Genomic DNA, 27,224 nt, shown 5'->3' with positions numbered 1-27,224 from the left:
TAGGTGGTGCTAGCCCATTGGGGGCCCATCCACAAACAACACATATTAAAAAAGCGAATGGGGCCCACTTTTGCTGCTTGGGGGCCCTAAGCAATATAGCCTTTACTCTGCTTATGCCTAGTGCTGGCTCTGTTTTTGCCTTTAGGCAACCACCATTGTAGCAGGTGAGCATTCTCCTTCCCACGCTGTGCCATCTTTTGATCAGCTAGCAGAAGCTGTTCACATAGCAGCTGTCAGTATTGACTCTGTAGAAGCAATGTATTGTGCACCCACCAAACCAGGGAGCGGAAGACTTAACATTGTATTGGAACCTAGATTTCCTGCAGTCACCAACCATTCGGGTAGCTGATCTGAGACGCTGGAGATATAAAGAGTGTGTGTGGTAGACTTCCAGGGTGTTGAAAGGAAAACAGAGACCCATGTAATGGTGAACAGATTAGTGAGCAATCGTCTCTATTTGCAGCCTCAGGCTAGGTCTACACTACCCGCCTGAATCGGCGGGTAGAAATCGACCTCTCGGGGATCGATTTATCGCATCCTGTCGGGATGCGACAATCAATCCCCGAATCGACGCTCCTACTCCACCAGCGGAGGTAGGAGTAAGCGCCGTCGACAGAAAGCCGCAGAAGTCGATTTTGCCGCCGTCCTCACAGCGGGGTAAGTCGGCTGCGATACGTCGAATTCAGCTACGCTATTCACGTAGCTGAATTTGCGTATCTTAAATCGACTCCCCCCTGTAGCGTAGATGTACCCTAAGTAACATAGACAGCACCATTCAGAAATGGAGTTTGACCACAGGTTCCATCTTGGCATGAAGTGGACAGTACTAGTGGGAAGTGGATCTCTAAATTTGATCCAAAATTATTGTTTGTTAATGTAGTCTCATTGAGTACAGTTACAAGGTGCAAACTTAATGAAAAAAGTGAGAGACTGTAGGGGGACTGCTTCTCTTTAGGCGTATTGCCCTATCCTGGACAGATAGAGAGAGTGGAGCACTCTGTATGGCTCATGCTTTGGCATTATTCATATAGTTTGTCATGTCAGTGAAGTATTATTGAATTGAAATGAATGTGTGTGGGTGTCTGGCTGGCTGGGGACTCTAAAAACTACAAGGAAGAGTAGAAACAAGGGGTAGGTGAGACATCCAGCAGGAAGGGATGTGGTTGCAGTGAATGATGCAGAGGAAGAGGGTCCTGATTTATCCTGGACCCTGTAAATCTCAGTTAGATTCATTTTGCATTGAATTCATTGTAATAAAATGTCTTTCCTGGTTGCAGTAAATTGACTTTGTGGTCAAATGCCCTGGTATAAATGGAAGGAGTTAGGGTGAAAAATGTAAATACTTTAAAAAAAGAAATTCACAGATCCTATATGGGAGGAGTTTAGAGATCAACCAAGATCAGGGCCCTACTGGGCTTGATGCTATAAAAAGATAGAATGAGAGTCAGTCCCTGTCCTGAGGAGCTAGCAGTATAAATAGACAAGATAGACAAGGGGTGGGGGAAAGGAATATAACATACAAGTAGAGTGAACAGTGTGGTGGTTTCCAAAGAGCATGATAGTTCCATGATTGTTTGCCTTTTTAAAAACTTGTGTATCTATTTTTTAGGTGTCAATTTGTTAGAGGAAGATTAGATAAATGGGTAGGAAGGGAGGTGAGATGTTAAAGGAGGAGAGGTGTGGAGGGAAGGAAAGCAAGTGTGGAGGGTGGGTCAAGTGAGGCTGAAGTGAAGTCACTGTGTGGTGTAAATTTTATCCATGTGTGGTAAGCATGACACTTCTAGCTTCAGCAAATTGATCCAGCAGGACCTAAATAAATGCTCTAAAAGGTAATAAAAAGTGGCCAATTTGAAAGCTTCTAACTGTTAACCTCATGAATAAGCTCACTTCAGACATTCTACGGAATTCAAGCTGGGCACGTGTGCATTTGGGGAAGGAATAATTTTGTTTTTCTAATACAATCAGTGGGGTAGCTTCCCACTCAAAACAGCATTTTCACACTGTTGGATTGAGACCAGTGCCTGGATTGTGTATGTCACATGCTCTGATCACTGTCCTCTCATTTTTTATGCTTAAATGGGTAAGAAATTGCAGTTTGTAACTCAAGTGTGCAGCTGCCAGGTAGTGCCTTTGACATTGCAGGAGTGAAAAAATTTGTGACCCTTTCCCTCTTTTTTACCATTTAGAGTCTGGCTTTAGGCTGCTCTGTCCACCCTGGGACTGCTGATCTGGGCAGTTCATAGATTCCAAGCACTTGGGAGATCCAGATGAAGAGACAAATAGCTATTGCTCCCCACCCCTATTACCCTTGTTCTCTCCCCCCTTCTAATCCAAGGGCAGCTGAGAGCCCCTTGAAATGGGCAGCATAAAAAGAAGGTAACATCGAGCAGCTTAAATATCAAACATTAACGACTCTACACTTCAATGTTAACTGAGACTAAAATCGCTTGACAGCTGTTCTTGTCAGTAAGGCGCAGTGCTGTCTTGCCCAGTAGGTGGGGGTAGGGGTCGGGGTGGGAAGAAGACCTCCTGCTTTTGAGCCTTTCTTTCATCATGGCCTGCATTGAGCTAGTCCTGCTGCAGCAGTCCCCATGTACTGCACTCACTTAGGTTGTGTGCTGCTGTTGCCAGGAGTCCCAAGCCTTTGATTGGCAGAGAGGCCCACGGAGTTGGCCCTCTTTAAAGTCCGCCCCCACATCCTCCAGCACACAGACAGTCAAGGCTGTTCTGCTCACAGAGTGAGAGAGCGGGCGAATGAGCTAGCGCCTGTTGCTTGGCTGGTGCTTTTTTTTGCTGGCAATGAGTAGGGTTTGATCACTGACAACAAACTATTACAGATTTTGCTTCTCCTGCTGGCTCCTCTATCAGCCCAGAACGATGGGTTTAACTGCTTCGTCGCCATAGCAGCCCTCAATGGATTGTTCTGAGAAGTTACAAGGAGAGCGAGAGGATCTGTTCAAATCTGTGCGGGGAAACTGCTTTCTGAAGCTCTGAGCTTTACGGGATTTTTTGTTTTTTTTGCGTCCCTCCAGCACAGCGAAGAGGAAACTGAATGACCTCCAGAGCTGCTGGAATCCAGGTACTGTAGCAGCTCCATGCAGGTTCTTTTTCTCCTTTTGGATGAGTTTGAACCCCCTACGACCCAGGGCCGTCCAGAGGATTCAGGGGGCCTGGGGCAAAGCAATTTTGGGGCCCCCTTCCATAAAAAAAGTTGCAATACTATAGAATACTATATTCTCGTGGGGGCCCCTCCGGGGCTGGGGGCCTGGGGCAAATTGCCCCACTTGCCCCCACCCCACCCCTCTGGGCGGCCCTGCTACCACCTCACATTGAGAATTGTGTGTGTGTAAGGTTTCCTGTGATGCTGTTGTGCTACTTTCAATAGAGATTAGTTGGGACTTAACTAGGTCTTGTTTGCCAACTTCAGATGGACTCGGCTTTCTTATTGTGTTTGGTCTTTGTCAACAGAATTCTCTCTCCCCTTACTTCTCCATTGTCCGTGGTATTATTTCTATAGTCTCTGATGTTGGAATGATTTTCTTCCTTGCTTTCTCAACATGGGTGAGCTATGCCAAGCACAGGGCTTTCATATCTTCTATCTTAACGTATGAGACTGAGAGTTTTCCTGTCTTGTCCTTCTGAGATCGTAGTTATTGTCCTACTGTTTGTAGAAATATTTAGATTTCTGCTCCTCTCTTTTGCAGGGGCAGGAAAGCACCCAGGTAACTAGTGCTTCTTTGAGAGGATGGCCTAATAATACAATATAAGGCTCTAATGTCTTTCTTTTCCTGCACTGGGGACCATCAGGTTTATAATGTGCTTCTGCCTATGTAAAAAACAAAATACTGCTGTGGGGACAGCAGACTTTACTCCTTGGAGTGAGGAATGGAAAGGGAATTCTCTGTGTTGCCCAAAAGTGACTTGCTGAATGTTTTACGGAGCAGCTTTGATGGGCTCTGAAGGGAACTGTATCCTTTCCTCCTTAGAAGGATGGTGGTGGCTATGATATGTGTCCTTGGGAATGGCAGGGAGATTAAAATGTGAATGATAGACAGTAGGGATTGGGGGAGAGAATCTTCACAGGTTTGTCTGAGATGCAGAAAACAAAAGTATAGAAATTCAGAAAGGTGTGTGTGTGTGTGTGTGTGTGTGTACACTTACGTAGCTAGTTGTATGTGTTGATGAAAAGTGCTGTGTAAATGTTAATTATTCTGTGTTCCATTTACCTTTGATTACTTTTTAAAGTTTGTAAACATTTCAATCTAAAACGGATGTTGTGTTAGCTTGTGTTTTTAACTATATACACTGGTCTTTCTGTGGGCTGTAGTGTCCCTTGGGGGTAGATATACAACACAAGATACCTAGTTTCATTCCTGGTACCGTACAGTTGGTGAGGCCTGGCATTCTCATAATTCAAGTCCTTCAGCCTGGTACAAGTTCTTTGTGCCTAAGGCACCTGTTACTTCCATTAATGTTAACAGAGCTGACATATGTGGAGAGTGGCTAGAAAATAGATGCCTTTTATTTTTGGTTTATAGCATGAATTTAAGATACCGAAATCAAAGGATTTGTCGTGGGCTTGATGTTTCAGAAGTGTTAAGCACCCACAACTGCAGTTGAAAGTCAGTGGGTGCTGTAGATGATCAGCACTTCTGAAAAATCAGGCCCCTAACATGCTACTCTGTGTTGATACTTTAAAGCAGTCGCGTGATAACAGTTGCATTACAGGATAGGAAATGTGGTTTTTCTTAACCTCTACAGTTGGCATACAGACATTCACCCACGTTTGCAGACATGCAGCCTGAGACACACCCACCCATACAAACAGCACTGCACACCCCTGTATACATGTGCTGGTGTCAAGGCTTCAGTTCTGTAAAAATTTATACTTTATAAAGTTGCTTTTAAGTCACAAACAACATGACAGCACTTTAGGAGCTTTTGCCTTGGTGATGCAATTGTCTGTTCAGGCTGATTTCTTACATACTAAATTAAACACAACCCAGCCAGTCCCCAAAAAGAAACTCTTCCCTGTACAGTAGACACTGTTGTAAATCTACATGGTATTTAACAACACCGTCCCTGGTCATAACTACGCTTTGTAGAAGCCCACTGTAAATATGCCCTGCTCTAACACACTTCTTGCAATAACACACGCACATACTCTTGCATTCCAGTGCTCCCAAGTCTACCAGTTTTTTTTGTCCTCATCCAACACAGCAAGAATTACCAGAAAATATTTTTAGCTTTCGAGGATGATGTTCAGCTCCATCTGTCTGGAAAAAAAATGTCCATGTGTTGGAGAGAGAAGGGGACTAGTCTCTCATGTAAGCTAAAAATGAGTGCTGCTGTTACCAAAAAAAAGGGCATCAAATCAAAATAATATACTGTATGTGTATACATTTGACTTTCTCTTTCTTTAGAGTGACACTGCCTTATATCTGCTTGATTTCAGTGAGAACATGCAGAAACCAGTTTGACTCTGTGATGTATAGACCTTCATTGCTGCACATCTTGTAAAATCAACATGTGCACAATAGTTGATTTTTTTTCTCTTTTTTTTTAAACAATGTATGTGATCACATAGGCAACACATCCACATCTCTGAGAGTAGAACCAGGCCCTTAGGGGGTTAGTGGTACAAGTGGTTGTGGTGCTGAAGCATCCTGCATGTTGAGTTAAGAATGGACCACTTTGTGATGTTAGGTTTCAGAGTAGCAGCAGTGTTAGTCTGTATCCGCAAAAAGAACAGGAGTACTTGTGGCACCTTAGAGACTAACAAATTTATTAGAGCATAAGCATATATGCATCCGAAGAAGTGGGCAGTAGCCCACGAAAGCTTATGCTCTAATAAATTTGTTAGTCTCTAAGGTGCCACAAGTACTCCTGTTCTTTTTGTGATGTTAGTTGCCACAGATGTCTGTGACTGTAAGATGAAGAAACAAAGTCAGCCATTGAAATTTATTTGTCTCCAGTTTAATTTCATCATGCTGGCTTTGATTCCTGCCAGAGAGGTTCTTAACACTAATGGGAATCAACCTGTGACCATTGTTTGACTCTCTAGAGCCTGGCATGCAGCTCTCTTTATCTGTAGGTCTGCTGTTGGTAATAGTTTGCACTTCTCCAATGCCTCCCATCCATTAATATTAGAGCATTTTTTCCAGCGCTAGTAAATTAAGCTTCACAATATCCCTATGAGATAGAGGTAATATTATTGCTCATTTTGCAAAGGAGTAAATGAAGACCGAGAAAAATAGCTTGGTTTTTAACCCCATCAAAGCCAGTGGGGACTGTTGGTACTCAGAACCTCTGAAAAACCAGATCCTAAATAATACCTAGCTCTTAGATAGTGTTTTTCCTCCATAGAAGAGCTTTATGGGTGTGTGTGTGTCAGTCATTATCCCCATGACTTGCCCAGGGTTGTGCAGGATGCCTGTTACAGAGCCGGGAGTCACACCCAGATCTCCTGAGACCAGTTTGGTGCTTTAAAGGGACACAGTCCATATGAAATCTTGTCAGTTTTTAAAAACTGAGATATAGGTAATTTCAGGTCCTACGTCTGCCCCCCCCCCCCAGACCCCTGCCAACTTTTGTGGCTTTGGAATCACATGTTTTCTGTTTTTAAAAGTAGTTTTTCTCTCCCCTGTTGCTGTGTGAAAACCTCACACAAAGAAAAGAGGAAACTCACCTTACAGGGGAAATGGTGAAAATGGCTGTACGCAAAGTACTGTCAAATGCACACAATAACACTGAGAAACGGAGAAAAATATTTTCTCCGCTTGCCCTTGTACTTGCACTTGTTACAACAGTAGCTAAGAAATTTCCAGACAGAAGTGTTCTATTTAAGTCAATGGTGTCCCTTTAACCAGCATTCCTGCCTGACTCACATGAAACAGTGCAGGAATGCTCTGTGTACACCCATCCCGTCACAGAAATGAGAAGCTGCTTGAATCTCCCCTTACTTAAATAATGAAGAAAGATAGAGGAAGAAGAAAGAGAGGACCCAATCCCCACTTCCTCCTATCAAAATGGATGGGGAGGAAGGCAAGAAAATTGGGGGCATTAAACTTAGTGAAAGAAAGTTATAAAATAACCCAAATGTAGTGTTTGGATACTGTGATACATCGTCAGTTCCATACCTGTGGTGTGAAGAGAATGTTAATTGCACCCAAGTCAGGAAATGCCAATCAAGACTGCATGCACAACCTTAACTCTGCCCCTTAATACATATGTATTACATTAGTTGTGCAATCACATACTATTTCTCAGAAATGCAATAGAATATTATTAGTTTTTCTAGAACTCTAGGTAGTTACATGTGTATGGCAGGGAGTCTTAAATTCATGTATGTGGAAAGGATATGGTAATTTATTGCACAACATATCACAGATTAAGCATAACACAGCAGACACATAGAAGGCTTTCTGGGGGGGAAGAAAGAAGGTTTGGCATGCAATTAGGAGTGAAGTTTGCAGTACTTTTGTACATGCTTTGTGTTATAGCTGGAAACCACCATAAGCTGCCACAAGTCGAATCCTGGAGCTGTTTTCTGTTGCAGCCTGTATGCAGTGGGACACCAGCATTTCAGAGGAGCATAACTGGTACTTTGGTTGCAACTAGACTTGTGCATCCCCTGATGTGTGAGGAACATGAGGCACTGAGGTACCCAAATGTTTCTTACATGGAATGCCTCATTTAACCAATCCCAAATTACTCACAAAGGCAAATCTCCTATAGAAATCTTAAAGTGATTGTCATTGGCGTCAAATCCTGCTTTTTTCATACATGCATGTAAGTCCCATTGAAATCAAATGGAATTAAGTGAACACCTCTGAGGGGCAGAATGGTGCATCCTGTATTAAAAGGGATATCGTGAACTCAGTCTTGGGGGACAGGGAGAAGAGGGCAGGGGAGAACTGATTTATTTAAAAATAAATACATTTTCCATAGAGCGTGGTTTTATTGTTTTTATTTAAAGAATTAAAATGTTCCGAAGTTTTTTTTCTGCCCCCAAACTGTGCTTATAAAGTTCTTCTGGGTACCCCTCTCCATTGTACATCCTCTGTCCCATCCCCCCCACCTCTTTCCTTTCTCTCTGTACACATGCCTGCTTGCTGCTGCTTCAGTTTCAGCTCTAGTGCTGCTGGTGGTGGTGGTGAACACTCTTTTGCAGAGCATGTGGCTTAGTGTGCAAGGGAGCTCCTTCCAGTGTAGCGCATGAGTCTGCCACCAACAAATCAGTGAAGTGTATCTAATGCAGAAAGTAAACAAATTGGAGGGGGGGGGTAACTTCAGGAAAATAACGTTGTTTTCAGTTATAAAGATCTTATGGGTAAATAAGAGGTACAAAGTTTTGGATGAAACTGTGGTTTTTCAGGTTGAGGGTGTTCTTTTAATGCCCCTGGCTGTAGCCTGGGGTGGGAGTGACGTGGGAGTGGGGAACCTTCCTCCTTGGAAGCCAGGAAACTGTTGTCTGGGGGTCTTGGACTATTCAGGCCTGGTCTGCATTTAAAATGTAAGACAACATAGCTACCGCACTTGGGTGTGAAAAATCCATGCAGGAGCATTATAGTATGCAAACCTAATGCCTGGTGGGGTGCAGCTAGGTTGACAGAAGAATGCTTTCATTGACCTATTGATCGGAGAGGTGGAGTTCCTACAATGATTCAAAAACCCCTTCTGTTGCTGTAGTCTACATCTATGTTACGAACTTACAATGGCATAGATAGGGCACTGCTACAGGCTTGAAGTGTGGAAATGGCCTCAGTCTCAGAGACATTCATGCAAACTAGTTTCACTGTTTTGAATACACCTAAACAACTTGTTATGAAAGTGCTGAGAGAGAGAGAGACTGTCGGTTTTCATTGTCCCCATATTGAATTCAAAGATGGGGAAGGGAGGAAAGGAAACTTGTTTTGTTTTGCAAAAGGTGTGGCTTGTAAGAACCCAGTTTAAAAACAACTGTCTTTTGTGTGCGCTGCAGCAATGTGGAAAGACCATGCGTGGCTTGTAAACTGATCCACCTTGTTGCTTTCAGAACTTTCTAATCAGGAGGGGAGGTGGTGGTTAGCTATGAATAGAACAAAATCATAGCTTTCAGTTTCCAAATATGCATCTTCTCATACGCTGTGTGCTCTCTGAGCTGAATATTATGTACACAAGCTTTTCATGTTGCCTTAGCTGGCACTTAGCACTTGGGTTTGCTTGGGTGTTTCCTCTTCTCTAGGTCAAAAACCCCACTCATTTTAATGGAGGGTTGTTCCTGTCATCTAGCTTCTTATTTTGGCCTGTGCTATTGGTCTCCATGTAGGAAGAACCAGGGCCATACTGTGGCATGATCTTCTGTAAAATGGTCTGCTTTATCTGCAAAAGGAAACTAGTCTCTTTTCCTTTCCCTTGCCAGCTAGTGTAGTGTTGCTTTTGGTGGAATAGGGATATTTGTTGTCATTCACTAATGATTGCTTTAAGAAGTTAAATAGCATTTTCTTGGAGGAAATGTGTTTCACTTTGAGGACACCTGTGAAGGAGCAGAGAGACTGCTGCCAGGCACAGCAGGGGTCGAAGAAAACCTCCGGGCTCAGCTAGCCCCATCTCGTTATACCTGCAGTCAATGCCAAGCCTGGAGTGTGGGGAAAAGAAGGGAGCCTGGTTCAGTCAAGGGGTGACTGGCGGAGAGGCAGGAGCTATCTGTATGCCTGCCTGAAGGCACAGACCAGCAACCTGCTTGCCAACACAGCCACTGGAGGCAAGTGAGTCCTCCTCTGCCGAGGGAAACCTACAGATAAGCCCCAACTGTGGGGAACTGAACTAAGCGTGGCCACAGCCCAAAATAAAGGACTTGCAGACCAGGAAAACAGGCCCTGAACCCCCCCCCCCATCCCCACGGCTGGGAGAAAACTCCATCTCCCTTGTTTAGGGGTTGAGCGACACGGGACCCTGGGCCAGGACCTGAGGGAGAAGGAGGGGTAACCAATGATCTAGCCAGTAAGCTGCCTGGCAACTGAAGTAATGATTATAGTGCTGCCATCTAAGTAATGATTGGGGGTGGTGGGTGCTTTGACCAGTGGCTTGCAAAATCTGCACATGTTCCCCAGCAGCTGCTGTCTTGGATTCCCTCTGACAAAAGGGAGTCCTTGGCAGCATAGCTAAACTGGTGGACATGCAGCTTTTTACATGATTCACTCTCTCAAAACCCTGATGGAATCCCATGGATTGGAAATATTATTGGGCCACAAATTCTGAAGAGGCAATGGAACTTGGAGTGGAAATAGATTTAAACTTTCTGAAGTTATGTTGGCAGAAAGAATGAACAAATGACTTGGTTTAAAGAAATGCAGATGGAGTTTGATGTTCTAGGGGTGTCATTTTTGACAGAAGATTTTCTCTTTGGAGTCTAGACTATTTCTAGTGTCCTATTGTGGGTTTTATATCCTTTCTTAGATGTCTTGGGATGGTAACACTCAAAAGAGAATGCATTGCATAAGCATGATGCGTGTGTCTTTAGATTCATTTATAAAGTACTAAAAGCTTAACTCAAATATAGGGGCTTGTTCCTGCTCTCATTGAAGTACACCGCTACCCCGATATAATGCGACCCGATATAACATGAATTCGGATATAACACGGTAAAGCAGTGCTCCGGGGCTGGGGGGGGGGGGGGGGGGGGGACGGCTGCGCACTCTGGTGGATCAAAGCAAGTTCAATGTAACGCGGCTTCACCTATAATGCGGTAAGATTTTGGCTCCCGAGGACAGCATTATATCGAGGTAGAGGTGTAGTTGTTGTTAAAACACTCATTCACTTCAATAGAAGCAGGGTCAGGATTCCAAATGTCAGACATCTATCTCCTTAAAAAACAGTTAAGGTGAGGTATGTGTGTCTGACCTAGCCCTTGCTGCTTTAGAATTCTGCAAAGTAGTTTTGAGTCTTTTTAAAACTTTCTCCTCAGAATACAAGACAATGGCTGGAGGATTTCATGAATTGTAAAGACACTACATATTCTTGCAGCTTTTCTCATGGGATTACCATACCTTTCAGCTGACTGTACAGTGAATATGAGACTTCTTTTCAGTCTATCTGTTTCCAGTTTCCTATTTAAAGGCAGATCCAACAATAAATATGTTGTGCAGGGAAAGTTGCTCTGTATCCAAAGGATTTAATACATAAAAAGTACAGTAGAAGGACAAAAATAGTACAGGCTTGCTTGTTCTTGCCCAAGCTTGTACATCGTAAGCTGCACTGTTCAGGGAGCATGGGTCTGTTTGTTGCCTAACACAATGGAGCCCCAGTTGTGGTTGGGGCTGCTGAATGCTATCATTATTATAAATAAAAACGGTATCTTCAAATGTCTATTGCACCAGTAATTTTTTTTTATTGGTTTCAGGTGACTAGAATCCAGCAAAGTCAGATAACTATCTGAAGACTTTGGCATAATATCTGGTCAAATCATGTTTGATATCTATAGTGGTCTGGTTGGTAGAATTTTGAACTGTTTCAATGGATCAATTTGATATTTGCAGACACAAAGATTTAACTTAATCCCCCCGTGATGCCTACAGGAAAAGAAGAAGGCAAGTGGTGGTTGATTATATATCTTCATTTAATTTCTTTCTCTCTCAAAAATGCCTTGGAACTATCAAGTTGTATACACAGCTAGCCATTTATAACTCTCTGTGATCTTGTAACTGTTGTCCTTATCTCCATTCTCCTATTGTTTTTACATCTACCAGTTGTGTCTTGTCTTCATTTAATGTAGAAGTTCTTGCGGGCAAGGGCCAGTCTTCCTATGTGTCTGTACAGCGCCTAGCAAAATAAGACCCTGGTTTTCATTGGGGTAGCCGGGCGCTACCATAATACCAATAGTAATAATTGTTGCACATTAATAGCTTGCTTCTATTGGATATACCCTTCTCTAAGGGAGAGGTCCCAAGGATGTACAGCTACTTTTTTTCTGACCTAATACAACAAAGCCCTGCAGAAATATTTTTGAACCCAGAACGACAACTGGACATCTGTCCAAAATCAAATAGACTGCAGTTCATGTACCACTGTTGTTACTACTGCAGTGTACCAAGAAGAAAAAATCCAACCAATTAAGAGCAGCAGCCAAGTGGAGCTGGATACAGATAATTGGGTACAGTTCACATGGGGGAAGACAATAGACAGCAAAGTTCATTGGGGATATTTCACTCTGTGGTTCTGAAGTGACTTTGAAAGAGGGTGACTTACTTCCTGCAGACGAGAACTAGAGACATAACAGTTTGCTTGAGGTAAGCAAACTGTTATGAAAGCTGGTTTTCACTTGTCAAGGACCAGGACAGTTTGTTTTGTCTCTAATGAAAACAATTTAGGATTTTGTATGTATGTATTTATTTATTTTATTCCTTCCCCCCCACCTTAATAGTTAACATTAGCCCTACTAGCATGAATGCTATTCCTCTTGGCTTCTCAGAGCCCATTTTGGAATATCTATTGGGGTCATAATGGTGGTTTGATTTATAATGATCCCTAAAGTGATTAATGGGTAGACCCAGGCTGTGCTAGCATTAAAGATGGTAAGTATATAAAACTTGCTCCTTTTGCCATGCATGCCAGCAGGGTCTACACAGGCCTGCTGCACATTAGAACTTAAATCCCTGCTGGTGTGCACTATGGCACCATGTAGACAAATTCTAAACAGAAATTACTTGCTGAGCAAATTCATCCTTTTGTGCAAACTCCATTTTCTTCAGCCTAGTTATATCAGGGATGAATTTGGCCCATAATGTAACTTCTTAGCTTGTTTTCTTTTCTGCTCTAGATATCCTGCCTGTGCTTTATCCCCTTCTTCTACATCAGTGTTTACCTTGTCTTCCTTCCTTTTCCCTGGCCACCTGCAGTAGTGTCCATCTAGGTATTTATATGGCCCCTTGGCCTTCACCTCAGTATCTGAGCACCTCTCAAGCATTTTAAAATAGGAATAACAATTTCTGTTCCTTCCTATCCTGGAGGAGAACATAACTCAATTAGTTTAGTGGTTTTTGTTTTATTTGTTTGTGAGAAGCACTTACTGAGGGGGAAGCTAAGGCTCAGAGTTGAGTTTTGTCATTATTTCTGAATGTGGAAAGGTCTGTGGCCAGTTATCTCAAAGATGGATTCCAGAGGGGAGGCCTAGCTCCTGTGACAATTCCTCTATTGGTTGACCATTGAGTTGTTCCAATGGAACAGAGCTCCTGGGAGGCCATGGTTGTGGAGGGAAGGATGATTTTTCAGGTAGTTTTCTAAGCTCTGGGATATCAGGGCAGTGATTACAGACTGGACTATGTCTTCAATAGGGCACCAGTGCAGAGGGTTTGAGAGGTAACATATAGGATCCTGATATAGTGATGTGGTTGGAGTGCACATAGAAAGCAGACTTGGAAAATAACCTGTTTTTTTTTTTTTTTTTTTTTTTTTTTTAACAAATTGATCTTGTGTAGAGCTGATTTTCATCTTGCATAATATTGTACAGCAAAGCAGTGCATGGCAGTTGCCAGTAGCCCTGAACATTGTGGCTTTTCAAAAGGCTTTTGATCAGGTAGATAATCCCTGTGGCAGATCATATGCACCTGTGGAGTCCCCAGCAAAATCATTCAAATTATTAGGAATTTGTATCCGAATGTTTAATGTGCAGTAAAGATAAACTAGGAACTAACAGACTGGTTTAATATGATCACTGGTGTTAGACAAGGTTGTATCTTGTCCTCCATCTTGTTTGTAGACGCTATTGACTTTATGTGACAGAAAGTCAACATGATCATCAACATTGCCAGTCAGATGCCCTTGCAATCTCTACTAACCAGTAGGTGTTATCTCATTTTCATAACTTCCATCTTTGATTTATAATTTAGGTTGTCCATAGATTGAAGTGTTATGAAAACTAAATCTAAAGCACGACAGAAATGTTTCTATGTACATTTGGTTTATAATACCAGTGGAAAAAGTGGGTTTTTAAAAGAAGCAAATTCCCTTGTAGACTCCGCAACTCAAGTACTGCAGCACTTTACTAGAAGCTGAATGGCTAGAAACTGGGCAGTGTCTTTGCATTGTGCAAATAAGCAAACAGTGTTAATGGCAGATAATTAAGTTAGTGTCCTTCTAAGCCTTGTTGTAGAAAGAGGAGGGTCTGGAAGAAGAAAAGAGTTTTAAAAGACCAGTATGAAATTAGGTTTTATGTCATTTTATATTACCTCCTTTTTCATTAAAAAGTGGTAAAATATTAGGGACTCTGTGATCGTATTAGTCGTCATTAGTGATGTTTTATTGATCTCTTTTCTTAGAGTGTGAAGAGGTTCAGCAACTAAAAGTAGGTCTCGCCCAAGTTCTGTTGCTGGGCTATTCAAGTTTTGTTCCTAAAACATCTTTTTACCATCTCTGGCATAGTGCCAGACCTTTGCTTAAAAAGGAAGATTTGAAATGGGTGATAAATGCTTTACAAAAGGGCAGCCTGGAAAAAGCATCTTAGTCAGAGGAGGCGCCTCTGAATATATATGCAGCATATCCAGATTACTGGAGCACAAGGGTGAGATTCACCCCTGGTACGGAGGAGGCCAGGTTCTATGTAGGAAGAGTGAATTTCACTCATAAATCTCAAGATGGCTTTTTGGGTACCTACCCTGCTGTAATATCGCTGTACTGATTTTCTGATATACTTTGATCTCAATTCTGATTTACTTTAGTAAAAAAACAAAACAAAACAAAAAAACCCACAAAGCAACTGTGGTCATATGTACTTGATAGACCTTTTATTACCATAAATAGTTGTGCAGGGAAGGCTGAATCAACAAACCATTTTCAGTGTCTGAGATACAACTTCAGGTTTGATTCTGGCCTCCCTTAAACCAGTTTAATTCAAGAGTAATTCCTCTAAAATTAGTGGAGTTACACAAATATGACAGGAGAATCAAGCCCTTACCATCTGAGACTGTTTACACTAGCACTTTTGTCGATTGGGGGTGTGGAAAAAAACACCCCTCAGACTGACATTAGTTTCACTGACAGAAGCACCGATGTGGACAGTCTCCCGCCGACATAGCTACTGCTCCTCGTTGGGGGTGGTTTAATTATGCCGATGGGAGAGCTCTCTCCTGTTGGCATAGAGCAGCTAGACAGGAGACCTTACAGTGGCACAGCTGCAGTGGTACAGCTGTGCTGCTGTAAGGTGTGTAGTGTTGACGTAGCCTGAGAGAGAGAGGGCCTATAGTAATTGTATGTCTGTTGGGGACACTGTCATTACTCAGCTTTCTCTGTAGCATCTCATCTGTCACTGTGACATTAAGACTGTGATAGAGAGAACCAGTTTGTTGTAGTCTTTGCTTTCAAAATTTTAGAAATGCTAGTGCTTTCTTGGGCAGTGTTTTATGTCTCTCCCTGGACAAAAGAAGCTGTATGTAAATATATTCTATTGTGGCTATCACCATGGCTATTGAAAAATGTCCTAATGTAACTTTTATTGCATGTGTATATATGTACATGCAATGTATGTGTATTTGTTGGTTTGCAATTGCTGGGCTGAAACTGATCAGGGGTTTTCCTGGAGCGTTACCTTGCTTTGATCGCTGTTGTCAATAAAAAAGGACCAGCTGGCAGGTCAAGGTCCCTCTAGGTACTAGTGATAGCAATTATTCTATAATAATGATTGATGCAATAATTATAATCATAGTAAAAACCCTTTTTAAGACAAAGGGTTATGTGCACACAACCTTACAGCTTTAACCCTTTCTGTAGTCTTTTTAGATCCTTCTTTAATTGTGGTTCCTCATGGTAGTTTCTAGGCCTCATCTGTGCCCCCCTCCTTTTTAATACTCATCTTTCCTCGTTAACAATAGTGGTGGCAGCAGAAAACAAAATGTCTTGCCTTGATTAGTCTACTTGGCTTCTCATACTCCATCCCGATGTATATGTCAGGGGATTGTAGGGTTGTTACACTTCATATATTAGAAAATAAATAACACCATATCTATTGCTATCTCTAGGTGCAGGCACAGCAAGCTTAAAACAACAATTAAACCAGAACAAATTGACCAAATCTTAACTCAAAAGAATCCTTCCTCAAGCCATAATGTAAGTACAGCATGCATACCCTCCAGTCCACATTAAGGCAAAAGCCTGAGTGAATAAATAAATTCTATAACAAACGCAGACTCTGTGAGAACAAGTGGGAAGCAAATTCCTAAGTTGAGGGTCCTGCACTGAAAAAACCTATTCCTCCAGACCCCAGAGGTCAAATCTAGGATCTATAAATGAGAGCATTTCAGCTGATGCCCATTCTTAGTACGAAATATGATCTCCAAGGTATCCAGAACTGAAACTAAACAGACTTTATTGATCAAAACCTACACCTTGAATCGCATCCAGAAACAAATGTTTAATTTAATGCAAACTGTGGAGCACATGTATGATATGTTTTGAGTGTGAAACACTAAGTAAGCAGGCTGCCACTTTCAGCATTAGCTGAAGTTTGGACTTAAGTGTAACCCCATGTAGAGAGCATTAAGTGAATCCATTGTGGAGTTAATAAAAGCATGGATAACTATGAGGAAGTCAATATCCAGTAGAAGACTTCACGGCCTCCTCAACAAGCAAAGATGGGGAAAAAAATGTGTTCTTGGCTGGCGATGTTTCCTGGAAATCCAAGAGCAGCTAGAGACACAGCAGGATCCTTATATTGTGAACCTTGTTAACACAAGGAGTTGATACACTGCAGTTGAGGGACCAGATATTGCTTCTCCAGGTGTTAGCTGGGTGGAAGAAATCTTATCCACATTGAACCTTAACCAAGTAACAAGCCCAAATCTCAGCTAGGACAAGAAAGAAAAGGATATGTCTGTGCTGCAATAAAGGACCCGCAGTACGGCCACTGCTGGCCCAGGTCAGATGACTCAGGCTTGTGAGGCTCAGGCTGCTGCATTATAAAATAGCAGTTTAGGCATTCGGGCTTGGGCTGGAGCCTAGGCTTTGAGATCCTGCAAGGCCTGGGAGGGTCTCGGAGCCTGGTCTCCAGCCTGAGCCTGAATGTCTAACACTGCTATTTTTAGCCCTGTGAGCCTGAGTCGGCTGCCCTGGGCTCTGAGATTGGGTCCCAGAGGTGTTTTTTCATTGTGGTGTTGGCATACCAAAGAAGTTACGCCACCTGGATCTGATGAAAGAACACCTGCCATCAAGAGGAAATCATCATTAACAAGACACGCACCTTCTTTCTGAGGATCCTATATAATAGTAGAGCTGACTCAGTACAGCCTTCTCAAAACAGAATGACTAGAATCAGACTGATGACTCTTGAGTCTGTCAGCATCAAGAGGTGATTTCTTGAGCGTGGGCCTACCAGTCGCTTGCTTATGTTGGGCCGTCACTTGGTCCTTTTAAAGGAAGGCATTGTCCGTTTATACCGGGTGGGCAAGCTTTTTGGTCCAAGGGCCACATCTGGGTATGAAATTGTATGGCGGGTCATGAATACTCATGAAATTGGGGGTTGGGGTGCAAGAGGGGGTGAGGGCTCCGGCTGGGGGTGTGGGCTCTGTGGTGGCTCCAGAAATGAGGAGTTCAGTGTGTGGGAAAGGGCTCCGGGCTGGGGCAAGTGGCTGGGGTGTGTGTAGGGGGGTGAGGGCTCCAGCTGGGGGTGCGGGCTATGGGATGGGGCTGAGGATGAGGGTTTGCGGTGCAGGAGGGTGCTCCGGGCTCGGGACCAAGGGATTCAGAGGCAGGAGGGGGATCAGGGCAGGGGGTTGGGGCATGGGAGGGGGTCAGGGGTGCAGGCTCTGGATGGCACTTACCTCAAGCAGCTCCCAGAAGCAGCGACAAGTCCCCCCTCCGCCTCTTATGCAGAGGCGCAGCCAGGCAGCTCTGCACACTGTCCTGTCCGCAGGCGCCGCCCCTGTAGCTCCCATTGGCTGTGGTTCCTGGCCAATGGGAGCTGCGGGGGTGGTGCGTGGGGCAGGGGCAGCGTGCCAAGCCCATTGGCTGCCCCTACATGTAGGAGCCAGAGGGGGGGACATACCGCTGCTTCCAGGAGCTGCATGGAATGGGTCAAGCCCCTGACCCCGCTCCCCAACTGGAGCGCCAGAGCGGGGCAAGCCCCAGACCCTGCTCCTTGGTGGGAGCTCGAGGGCCAGATTAAAATGTCTGAAGGGCCGGATGTGGCCCCCGGGCCATAGTTTGCCCACCCCTGGTTTATACCAATAAAGGTCCCAGTGTCCCTCCGCTAGATTAGGCCAGCCATGATTAGCATGGCCCCAAATTATTTAGGTGACAGCCCAAATATTCCACAGCATTTTAGAACCTCAGTGAGAGTGGCTGAAACTCTCTCTGCTTTTTCCCAGGCAAGGATTTATCACCTTGGAGGTAGCCAAGCCATTCTGAATATGATAAATCTTGTCCTCAAAGCAAAGAGAAATCCATGCAATGGGAAAACTTCTCTTTGCTTGTGAATGATGGCAGGCAGGCTTTACAGGAGGTCGTGTCACTGTTGGGAAGACTGTGAGTCGTCTTAACAACGAACTGTTTTGCTTAGAGTAGGCTGAGAAAATAGTAATAAAAAATGACTGACTGAGCCCTATTTATAGTCCAGCTTCTATCACTGCTACCACCACTGGAGCTGCACCGGTGTTGAATTGTGGGTCCCATCTATTCCAGCATAGACAGCCTAAGAGTAACTGTACCCAGGATACATTATTACTGTTTATTATGGTAATTTATTTGAATTATGGTAGCACCGAGACACTCCAAGCAAGGATCAGGGCCTCATTCTAGGCATTGTACATACAAACAAGACTGTGTCTGCTGGAGAGGGCTCACAATTTACATGTTTGACAACACAACAGGTGGACAAAATCGACAAATGGGTGCAGTGGGTATGAGGTAACCAAATAGAGTTTAGCAGAAAAACATTTTCCTTGCCTGCCTTCAACATGCCTTCTCTAAACACTCCACAGGAAATAATTTTGTGAAGCTTGGGCCAGGAATATAATGCAGCTGTCACGTTCTGGGGTGCAATCCAGACTAGTGAGGAGTTGTCACTGCCTGCCCTGAATGCCTCAAGTGTCTCTGCTGCTGTGGTTCTCTTGCCTGGTCACTCCTAGCCAGTATACAAGCCTGCACTGAGTGTCTGTGTCTAGCTCTGACTCAATGTTTCTGATTCCATCAGTCTGCTTGTCACATCCCAGCCACACTCTGATTACACCAGGCAACATGACCCTAACACACTCCTGAATTTTCTCAAAACCTCGTGGTCCGAAGCTTGGAACACTCAGAAATAATAAGGTTTGTTTGCTCCTTTAAAGAGAGAGAGCCCAACAACTTGTCACATTAACTCCAGTTAAATATTCACTTTCAATCAAACACAGCACTGGTTGGTTTATATTAAAAGTAAAAAAGTTTATTAAGAAAAGGAGATAGGACTTTAAGTGACTTCAAGTATAAAGGACAGAGTTAGAAATGGTTACAAGCAAATCAAAGTGAAAAATGCTTCTAGACTTAACCAAACAAGCTGCAGCCTTTGTTCAAGGTAGTTTTCTTACCACTCTTCCTTTCATCAGGATGGCTGACCAACCCCGCTGGTCAGGATCTGCCACAAAGTCCAAAGTGCTCAGTTCCTTTGTCATCTTACATGAAAGATAACTTGGGGTTCTTTGCCCCTTTCATTTATAGTCTAGTCCAGTGGCTCTCAACCTTTCCAGACTACTGTACCCCTTTCAGGAGTCTGATTTGTCTTGTGTACCCCCAAATTTCACCTCACTTAAAAACAACTTGCTTACAAAATCAGACTTAAAAATAGACGTCAGCACGCTATTACTGAAAAGTTGCTTACTTTCTCATTTTTACCATATGATTATAAAATCAACTGGAATATAAATACTGTACTTCTATTCCAGTGTATAGTATATAGACCAGTATAAATAAGTCATTGTCGTTATGAAATTTTAGTTTGTACTGACTTTGTTAGTGCTTTTTATGTGGATTGTTGTAAAATTAGGCAAATATCTAGATGAGTTGATGTACCCTGTGGAAAATCTCTGTGCGCTCCCAGGGGTACACGTACCCCTGGTTGAGAACCACTGGTCTAATCAATCTTTGAAATGGATTCTTCTGATGATTACTCTACAAAGTAAAGTTTGTTCAAGCTCTGAGGAAGGCAACATGGAGTCTTGTGGTGAAGGAAGCTCCATGCTGATTTCTTCTCCTGCTGGTGTCTGCTAAAATGCAAATGATTCTGTTTCCTGCAGTGTCTTCCCTCTGCAGTGATGCTGAGAGGTTACCTCCTCCCCTTGTTAGCTTGATGGTCCTGTTTATCTTCTATGTAAATTGCACTCCCATTGTCTCCTCTTAGTGTACCATTTAGGTGGCACAACCACCTTCCTTTGTCTAGGGCGGGGTAACTTTAGGATTTGTTTACACTGGCACTTCACTGCTGTGAACTTTCTTGCTTGGGAGAGATGGGGGTGAAAAAACACCCCCCTGAGCACAGCAAGTTTCAGCGCTGTAAAGTGCCAGTTTAGACAGTGCACCAGTGCTGGGAGCCGCACTCCCAGCGCTGGGAGCTACGCCCCCTCGTGGAGGTGGGTTTTTAGAGCACTGCGCTGTGACTACGCTGCCACGGCAACGCTGCCACGGCAACGCTTTAATGTTGCCAGTGTAGACTAGCCCTTAGTTCTGCCTGGCAGACACTTTTTAGTAACAATTCCCAATATGTTTGTAATTTTGCATTTGCCCTCTGTACATATAGCACACAATAATATAAATGATCAGTATGTTGTTAGCTTTCCATTGATATCTTGCATGATACCTTTGAGATACAGGTTATGACATTACTTGAGGTACAGTGAACTGGTCAGGCCAGCTGATGTTTACCAACAGGTATCAGGATATCCCTCTTTCATTGGGATGCTGTTAGGGTCACAACAGCCTAAGTTGTGTTTTTTTGTGTTTTTTTTTTTTTTTTTTTTTTTTTAAACCGAGTTTTCTCAAGTACAGGGCCTATTTGTGTCCTCCCAGAGGGAGCGGGAATCTAGGTGTAGCACATCCGTTTTGCAGTGCTGTTATGCTCCAGCCACTGGAAAAATAATCAACCATAAAGGATTCTTTGCTGTCAGAGGTGGAAAGGTATCTGTGAAGTCTTATAAGTGTTGCTGCTAGAACTTACTGGACAACATTGTAGCAGAGGACACACAGGCACATGATAAATATACAAATGGAAAAGAGATTTTAAAATCTAAATGGTTGCAGTTCACTTTTCGTGGCATTTGAAATACCAATAAATGCCGAGAACAAATGTAGTCTGCATCCAGAGTATTTAAATACATTAAAGTTACAATAAAACAAGTACAGGCCCTTTGTTTAGCTCTTGCCAGCTCTTGTTCCTCTTGCATATACATAATGAAAGCGATCTGTTTTATCTAGTTTTTCCAAGTCTGCTTCCTATGCTGACATTAGGTGGTGTTTGGTCAATGTCTTCATCGGTAGCTGTCTCCATTAAATTACCAGCTCTCTCAGTGGAGGTAGGATATCAAGGTATAATGTAATTATTAAAAAAGTTTGTGTGTAAATCCATTTCTTAATCAATAGGTTAAATCTTAATAAATCCACAAACCCAATGTTAAGGTGGAACAGACCTATCTTAAATTGGGTGCTTTTGAGGTGACATGCAGGGAGCCTGAGTTTGATTTCTGGTTTTGGATGTTCTGGGCTGGGCCTGGTGGTGGTGGTGAGTGAAGAGAATTGTTTGACTCTGTTGCTCATGAAGGACTGATAGCCATATGTATAAACCTTAATTTTACTATATCCATAGCAACATTCATTTTTAAATTAACATAAGAGCACTCAGTTGCTGCTACCATGGTAGTCAATGCACATGCTTGGGAGCTGCTAGTGCAGTTAGCAGTCAGGAGGTGTGGGTTCCATTCCCAGTTCTGCCCCAGAATTGTTGGGCAAGTTCCTCCTCCTATCCTTTTGGCTGTTTTGTCTATTTAGGTTGTAAGTTCTGAGGCAAGGGCTGTTTACTATATGATTATACAGTGGAGCTCTAATCTCGGCACATACTGGTGATACTGTAATACAAATAACACTGCTCTACAGCCAAAATGCTTCTGAAATAAATGTAGTCAAACTTTACTAATTCGGGGTCACTGAGAACGAAAATGATGCTTAAAATTGTTGATTGGCTCTAGTTTTCAAGATATGCTATTGGGTCAGTATATACGACCCTTGACTTGGGAATGGCGGAGGATAAGTGAGTTATAAAGGGAAGGGATCTCAATTTAAACCAGAAATGACTAAAATACATCTTTGACTGGATGTATGAATAAATCTATACGACTGGGTTTGGACAGTACTTGCTTTTTAGGCAAAACAATGAATGATGCAATCTGAAGCTGGTATTGCATCATACATGATATGAATTGCATCATGTTATTCCTAGAAGTCATGGATGATGCAATCATAACGAAGCTTACATCACTCTGCTGAACAAATTGCCCTATATCAGCTCTAGAAATCATACAGTGTCGTGCTCTCTTATTTGTCAGTGTTTGATTTTACAAAGGGACACATTTCTGTTTAGCCAAAGTGAGCAGAGATGCCTCGTACTTGTGTGAACAGTGCAGATAACTTCTGCTATGTTTGTGGTGAAGTGACTTTTGCATCACAAAAGCGCAGTATAACCACTATGGTTAAGAGAGCCTATCACCTTTATTTTGGCTGCAAAATTGGAGATCAGGACAAGAGGTGGGCTTCACACATATGCTGCAACACTTGTGCAACAAATCTTCGCCAGTGGTTGAACAGGAAAAGGAAATCTATGCCTTTTGCAGTGCCAATGATTTGGAGAGAACCAACAGATCATACCAGCAATTGTTACTTCTGCATGTTGCCTCCAGTTGGGAAAGGTGTGTCAAAGAAGAAAAAATGGACTGTGCATTATCCAAACATTCCATCAGCTCTACGCCCAGTACCCCACGGAGAAGGACTGCCAGTTCCTGATGCACCAGAATCATTCTCACTTGAGTCAGATGAGGAAGAGGAAGAGGATGAAACTTCTGATCCTGAACCATCAATGTCACAGGACCCACATTTTCTCCTATCCTCCTCCTCTGAACCACACCTCATAACACGAGGTGAACTGAATGACCTTGTCAGGGATTTGGAACTATCCAAGAGTAAGGCAGAGCTATTGGGCTCCAGACTACAGCAGTGGAATCTCCTGGCAGGTGATGTTAGGGTTTCCATGTTCCGTGACCATCCAAAGGATCTTGTCCCATTCTTCTTCATGGAAGGTGATCTTGTAGCCTGCAACAACATCGATGGTGTGATTGCAGCCCTCAACATCGTTCACGATCCAGATGAGTGGAGACTGTTCATTGATTCATAGAAGACGAGTCTTAAAGCTGTTTTACTGCATAATGGCAATGTTTTGCCATCAGTTCCAGTTGGTCATGCAGTCCATATGAAGGAAACCTATGACAACATGAAACAACTTTTGAGGTGCATAAACTATGACCAACATCAGTGGCAGCTTTGTGGCGATTTGAAGGTTGTTGCTCTCTTGCTTGGTCTGCAGACTGGATACACAAAGTACTGCTGTTTTCTCTGTGAATTGGATAGTCGTGCAAGAGATTCCCACTACATCAAGAAAGATTGGCCACTCCGACAGTCATTGGAGCCTGGGAGGAAAAGTGTTCAGCATCCATCACTTGTTGAATCAAGGAAGATTTTGTTACCACCCTTACACATCAAGCTGGGTCTGATGAAGAACTTTGCCATTGACAAAACACAAGCAGCTTTCAAGTACCTCCGTGGAAAATTTCCAAGGTTAAGTGAAGCTAAGATAAAGGAAGGTGTCTTTGTTGGTCCTCAGATTCGTGAACTTCTTCAAGATGATGCATTTGACCATGCACTGCATGGCAAGGAAAAGATGGCATGGAAAGCCTTCCAGTTGGTGGCAATAAATTTTCTCGAAAACAACAAGGCAGACAACTCCAGGTTGTTGGTGGAAAACCTCCTCAAGGCATAGAAAAGTCTTGGTTGCAACATGTCACTAAAGATACATTTTTTGCACTCTCATCTAGATTTTTTTTTTTTTCCACCGAACTGCGGAGCAGTGAGCGACGAGCACGGCGAGCGATTTCACCAGGACATTGCAACAATGGAGAAACGCTATCAGGGCAAATGGAGCTCGTCAATGCTTGCAGACTATTGCTGGACAGTGACAAGAGATGCTCCATTTAATGAATATAAGAGACAAGCCAAGAAGCGCCGAGTAGACACTGAATAGGACTAAACTATGTACATAGTAGTTTTTTGCCTTTTGTTTCATAATACATTTTATGTAACACTTTAAAAATCAGCAAAAGGATTATATAAATAAACAGGACAGGTAAAATATTATCATGTAAAGCAACCATAAACACATGAAAAGACCTAGGTTTACAATTTATGATTAAAACTCTACTATCTACACAATATACATAGACATAAAATGTAAAAACTTAAATATCTTAGAAACAGTAGCCAATCAGTTATTTTAATTGTCATATTTGAATTCAGCACATCAAAATACATAATAAATAGCACATTTTATCTCTGAAGCAGACGACTTCTCAAAAATTGTAGACCAGTGTAATAGTAATCACCCCGACCCTAGCGCAAACAGGGAGAATGCAAGGAGACTTCTCCATCACCTGTGTAAGGGCCAGGGCCAGTTGCAGCAACACTTGGGGGGGAGAGCCTGTGTGTGTGAGATAGATGTTTTGGTATTTTTTGTTTTTTTTAACAGATCACTGCTTGGCATGGTCAGTATTGACCGACTTTGGCATCTCTCCTCTTTACTTTGCTATGATGGTATCAGCAGTTTCAAGTGATTAACAAGTGAAGTGCAACGTTCTCAAACAAGTATAGTTAGACAAGACTCAGTGTTTCTTCTGTAAATGAAATCCCTAGTTCTAAAAGAGCTGTACAGTTCCTCTTCTCCCACCTCCTTTCTAGTTAATCCAGTTGCACCCTTTATAAACAACCTGTTAAGTGGACACTTTAGTTATAACATCAGCTCTCTAGAGAACTGGTCTTATCGTGTTCTTTTGCATGGTGGTTTTCCTGCAGTATTGTGTAGAGCACTTTAGAAAAATGGCCTAAAAATGAATGTACTGTATTCGGCCGCTGTGTTCGTCAATTGTTTTCAAGAAGGGCAGATTGAAGCCTCTCTTGAAGCCTTAAACTGAGCCATTCAGGAATCTTCAAGCTACTCCAACCCCTGAGGAACATGTCACTGGAATAGAAATGAAGATCAACACTGCAGTGCAGCCTGCGTTTCTCTTTAAAACATTGTACTGAGCTGTCAAGACAGACGAAAGTTCAGATATAAGAATCCTTTTCATGGTGCTGGAGAGTATTCTTATCACTGTAAGAGATGCTGGCCATTGTAGTGTTGATTTCTGAAAGGCATGAATAGTTCCTTTCTCATTTTTTTAAAGTATATCCTTTTAGTTTGTGTTTCAAAATTGCCAGGCCCTTGTGACCATACTTCTCTGACTTTTTGAAATAAAGTGAAATGTTTCCTTTCAAAATTATTTAAAATAATCCTGTTCCTATAAACACTCATTATGGATGGTTCCTTCCAGAAATGAGCCTCACCACCTGGCAAAAATGTGGAAATCCCCTTCTTCCATTTCCCACCTGATACGCCTTATCTACTGGAATTTAGTCAAGAACTTGGAGACTGTGTTATCCTGGGAAAAATAGGACAAGATTTAAATTTTACGGTATAGCTGCTTCACACAAGGCACCCCCCTCCCTTGAACAAACAAACCCAAACCCCACAATCAACCTATCGGAATGAAATGCAATGATGCAGTTTATTGTTGCCTTCTTAGAATGGCCACACTATGTCATTAGCTAGGCTGGTAACTGAGCTTTCACTGGCCATCTAGTGAGAGGGGAGTATCTAATGCACTTTCCCTGGTTTCCTGGGAAGAGGATACATTCTGGAAGGCAATTCAAACTAGCCATTTTACTGCTGTCAAAAGTGCCAGGCCCATCTAGCGGGCAAACACCTCTCCTATGCCTACAAACATACCAGATGTGACCCTGACTTTTTTTTTTATTGTGATGTCTATCCACAATAGAAACACAGGACATAAAGGAGATCCAGTTACTACTATTATTATTTGTATTTGTTTGCATTACCGTAGCACCCATTCTTGGGCCCTCCTAACTGGCATATATTTGGAAAGACCATCTGATCAACTTCTTTAACCTTCCTGTGCTTTTGATGATGATGAGGTGTGGCTGGGTAGCCACAGGGTCAGCATGATGATTTAGTTCTCCAGCTTTTTACCTTAGGTGGCCATGAATTGAAGAAATAAATAACCACCTTCAGCTTCCTTCAGAGACCTGAGTTCATCTTTTCTAACTTAAATCACACCAGAAAATGAATTTGTTGGGCTGGACTCAACCCAGTCTATTTGGTGCCTGTCACAAAACAACCATACAGCACAGTGCAACAAGGCTTCTCTGCTCAAGAGATTCTTGGAAATATTAAGGTTTTGTCACTCCGAATTGAGAGAACTGTGGTGGGGAGGGAACGTGTAATGCCAAGGTTCACAGAAGGTCAGGATTAGGGGTGATCCGTGGCAGCTTCCGCTTCTGCAACTTGTTCTGTGCACAAATAATGGGCTCAGCTTTCATGAATCTTTAACTAACTTCAAATCAAGCCAAGTGCTGAATGTTCTCCGTGTAGGAAATGCACGCAGACCTGAAGTATTCCGGTCTGAAGTGATATGGTAACAAACTGTCCTAGAGAAGTTGGAAGAGTTGCTGGAGCCGTCACACGTTACTACAGCTGTCCTGCTGCACAGGATGTCTCTTGGCTCTGATCTGCCTTAACTCCACAGCTATCAAGGGTTACTGCACTGGCTTAGAAAAAAAAAGTCCTTTCCATCTTCCTGTGTTTCTCTTAAGGGCTGCATGCTTAATGTTCTGTCCCCATCCCTTTCCCACTTTTACAAAGCTTATCGCCACTGCTAGAATGTTCCTTGAGGTTTCTGTCATCATTTAAATGGTTAAAGTCGAGAAGTTAGTGCTGGTGAAAGAAACTGATAGTTTCGGTGAACCTTAGCCACAGGACAAACACAATAGGGACAGTGCCTTCTTCCCTTACATCGCCCTATCGGTGTACGTCGGTCCTGACATGGAGGGATTGCATTGAGTGGCTATAGGAGAAT

The 27,224-nt window shown here is 42.9% G+C and overlaps 1 protein-coding gene across 3 annotated transcripts in view; it reads left to right on the top strand.

The window, feature by feature from the left end:
* PALD1 (phosphatase domain containing paladin 1) overlaps positions 1-27,224 on the top strand; it is a 187,857-nt gene that overhangs the window by 12,930 nt on the left and 147,703 nt on the right. The window contains exon 1 of one of the 3 annotated variants that reach the window (XM_034775851.1): positions 2,699-3,079. The exons of 1 other annotated variant lie outside the window; for it this stretch is intronic. Coding sequence is in view for 1 of the 2 variants with exons in the window: in XM_034775849.1 (XP_034631740.1) it covers positions 7,637-7,662 (26 nt within the window). In the remaining variant the exon portion in view is untranslated. Of the gene's footprint in view, positions 1-2,698; positions 3,080-7,602; positions 7,663-27,224 lie in introns of those variants that run through there. One more of the 3 variants, XM_034775849.1, reaches the window with a different exon arrangement.

This window comes from Trachemys scripta, chromosome 7, assembly GCF_013100865.1.
Source record: "Trachemys scripta elegans isolate TJP31775 chromosome 7, CAS_Tse_1.0, whole genome shotgun sequence".
In the NCBI taxonomy this organism is placed as follows: domain Eukaryota; kingdom Metazoa; phylum Chordata; order Testudines; family Emydidae; genus Trachemys; species Trachemys scripta.
Note: the sequence above shows the minus strand (reverse complement) of the source record. Positions and strands in the feature narration are given on the sequence as shown.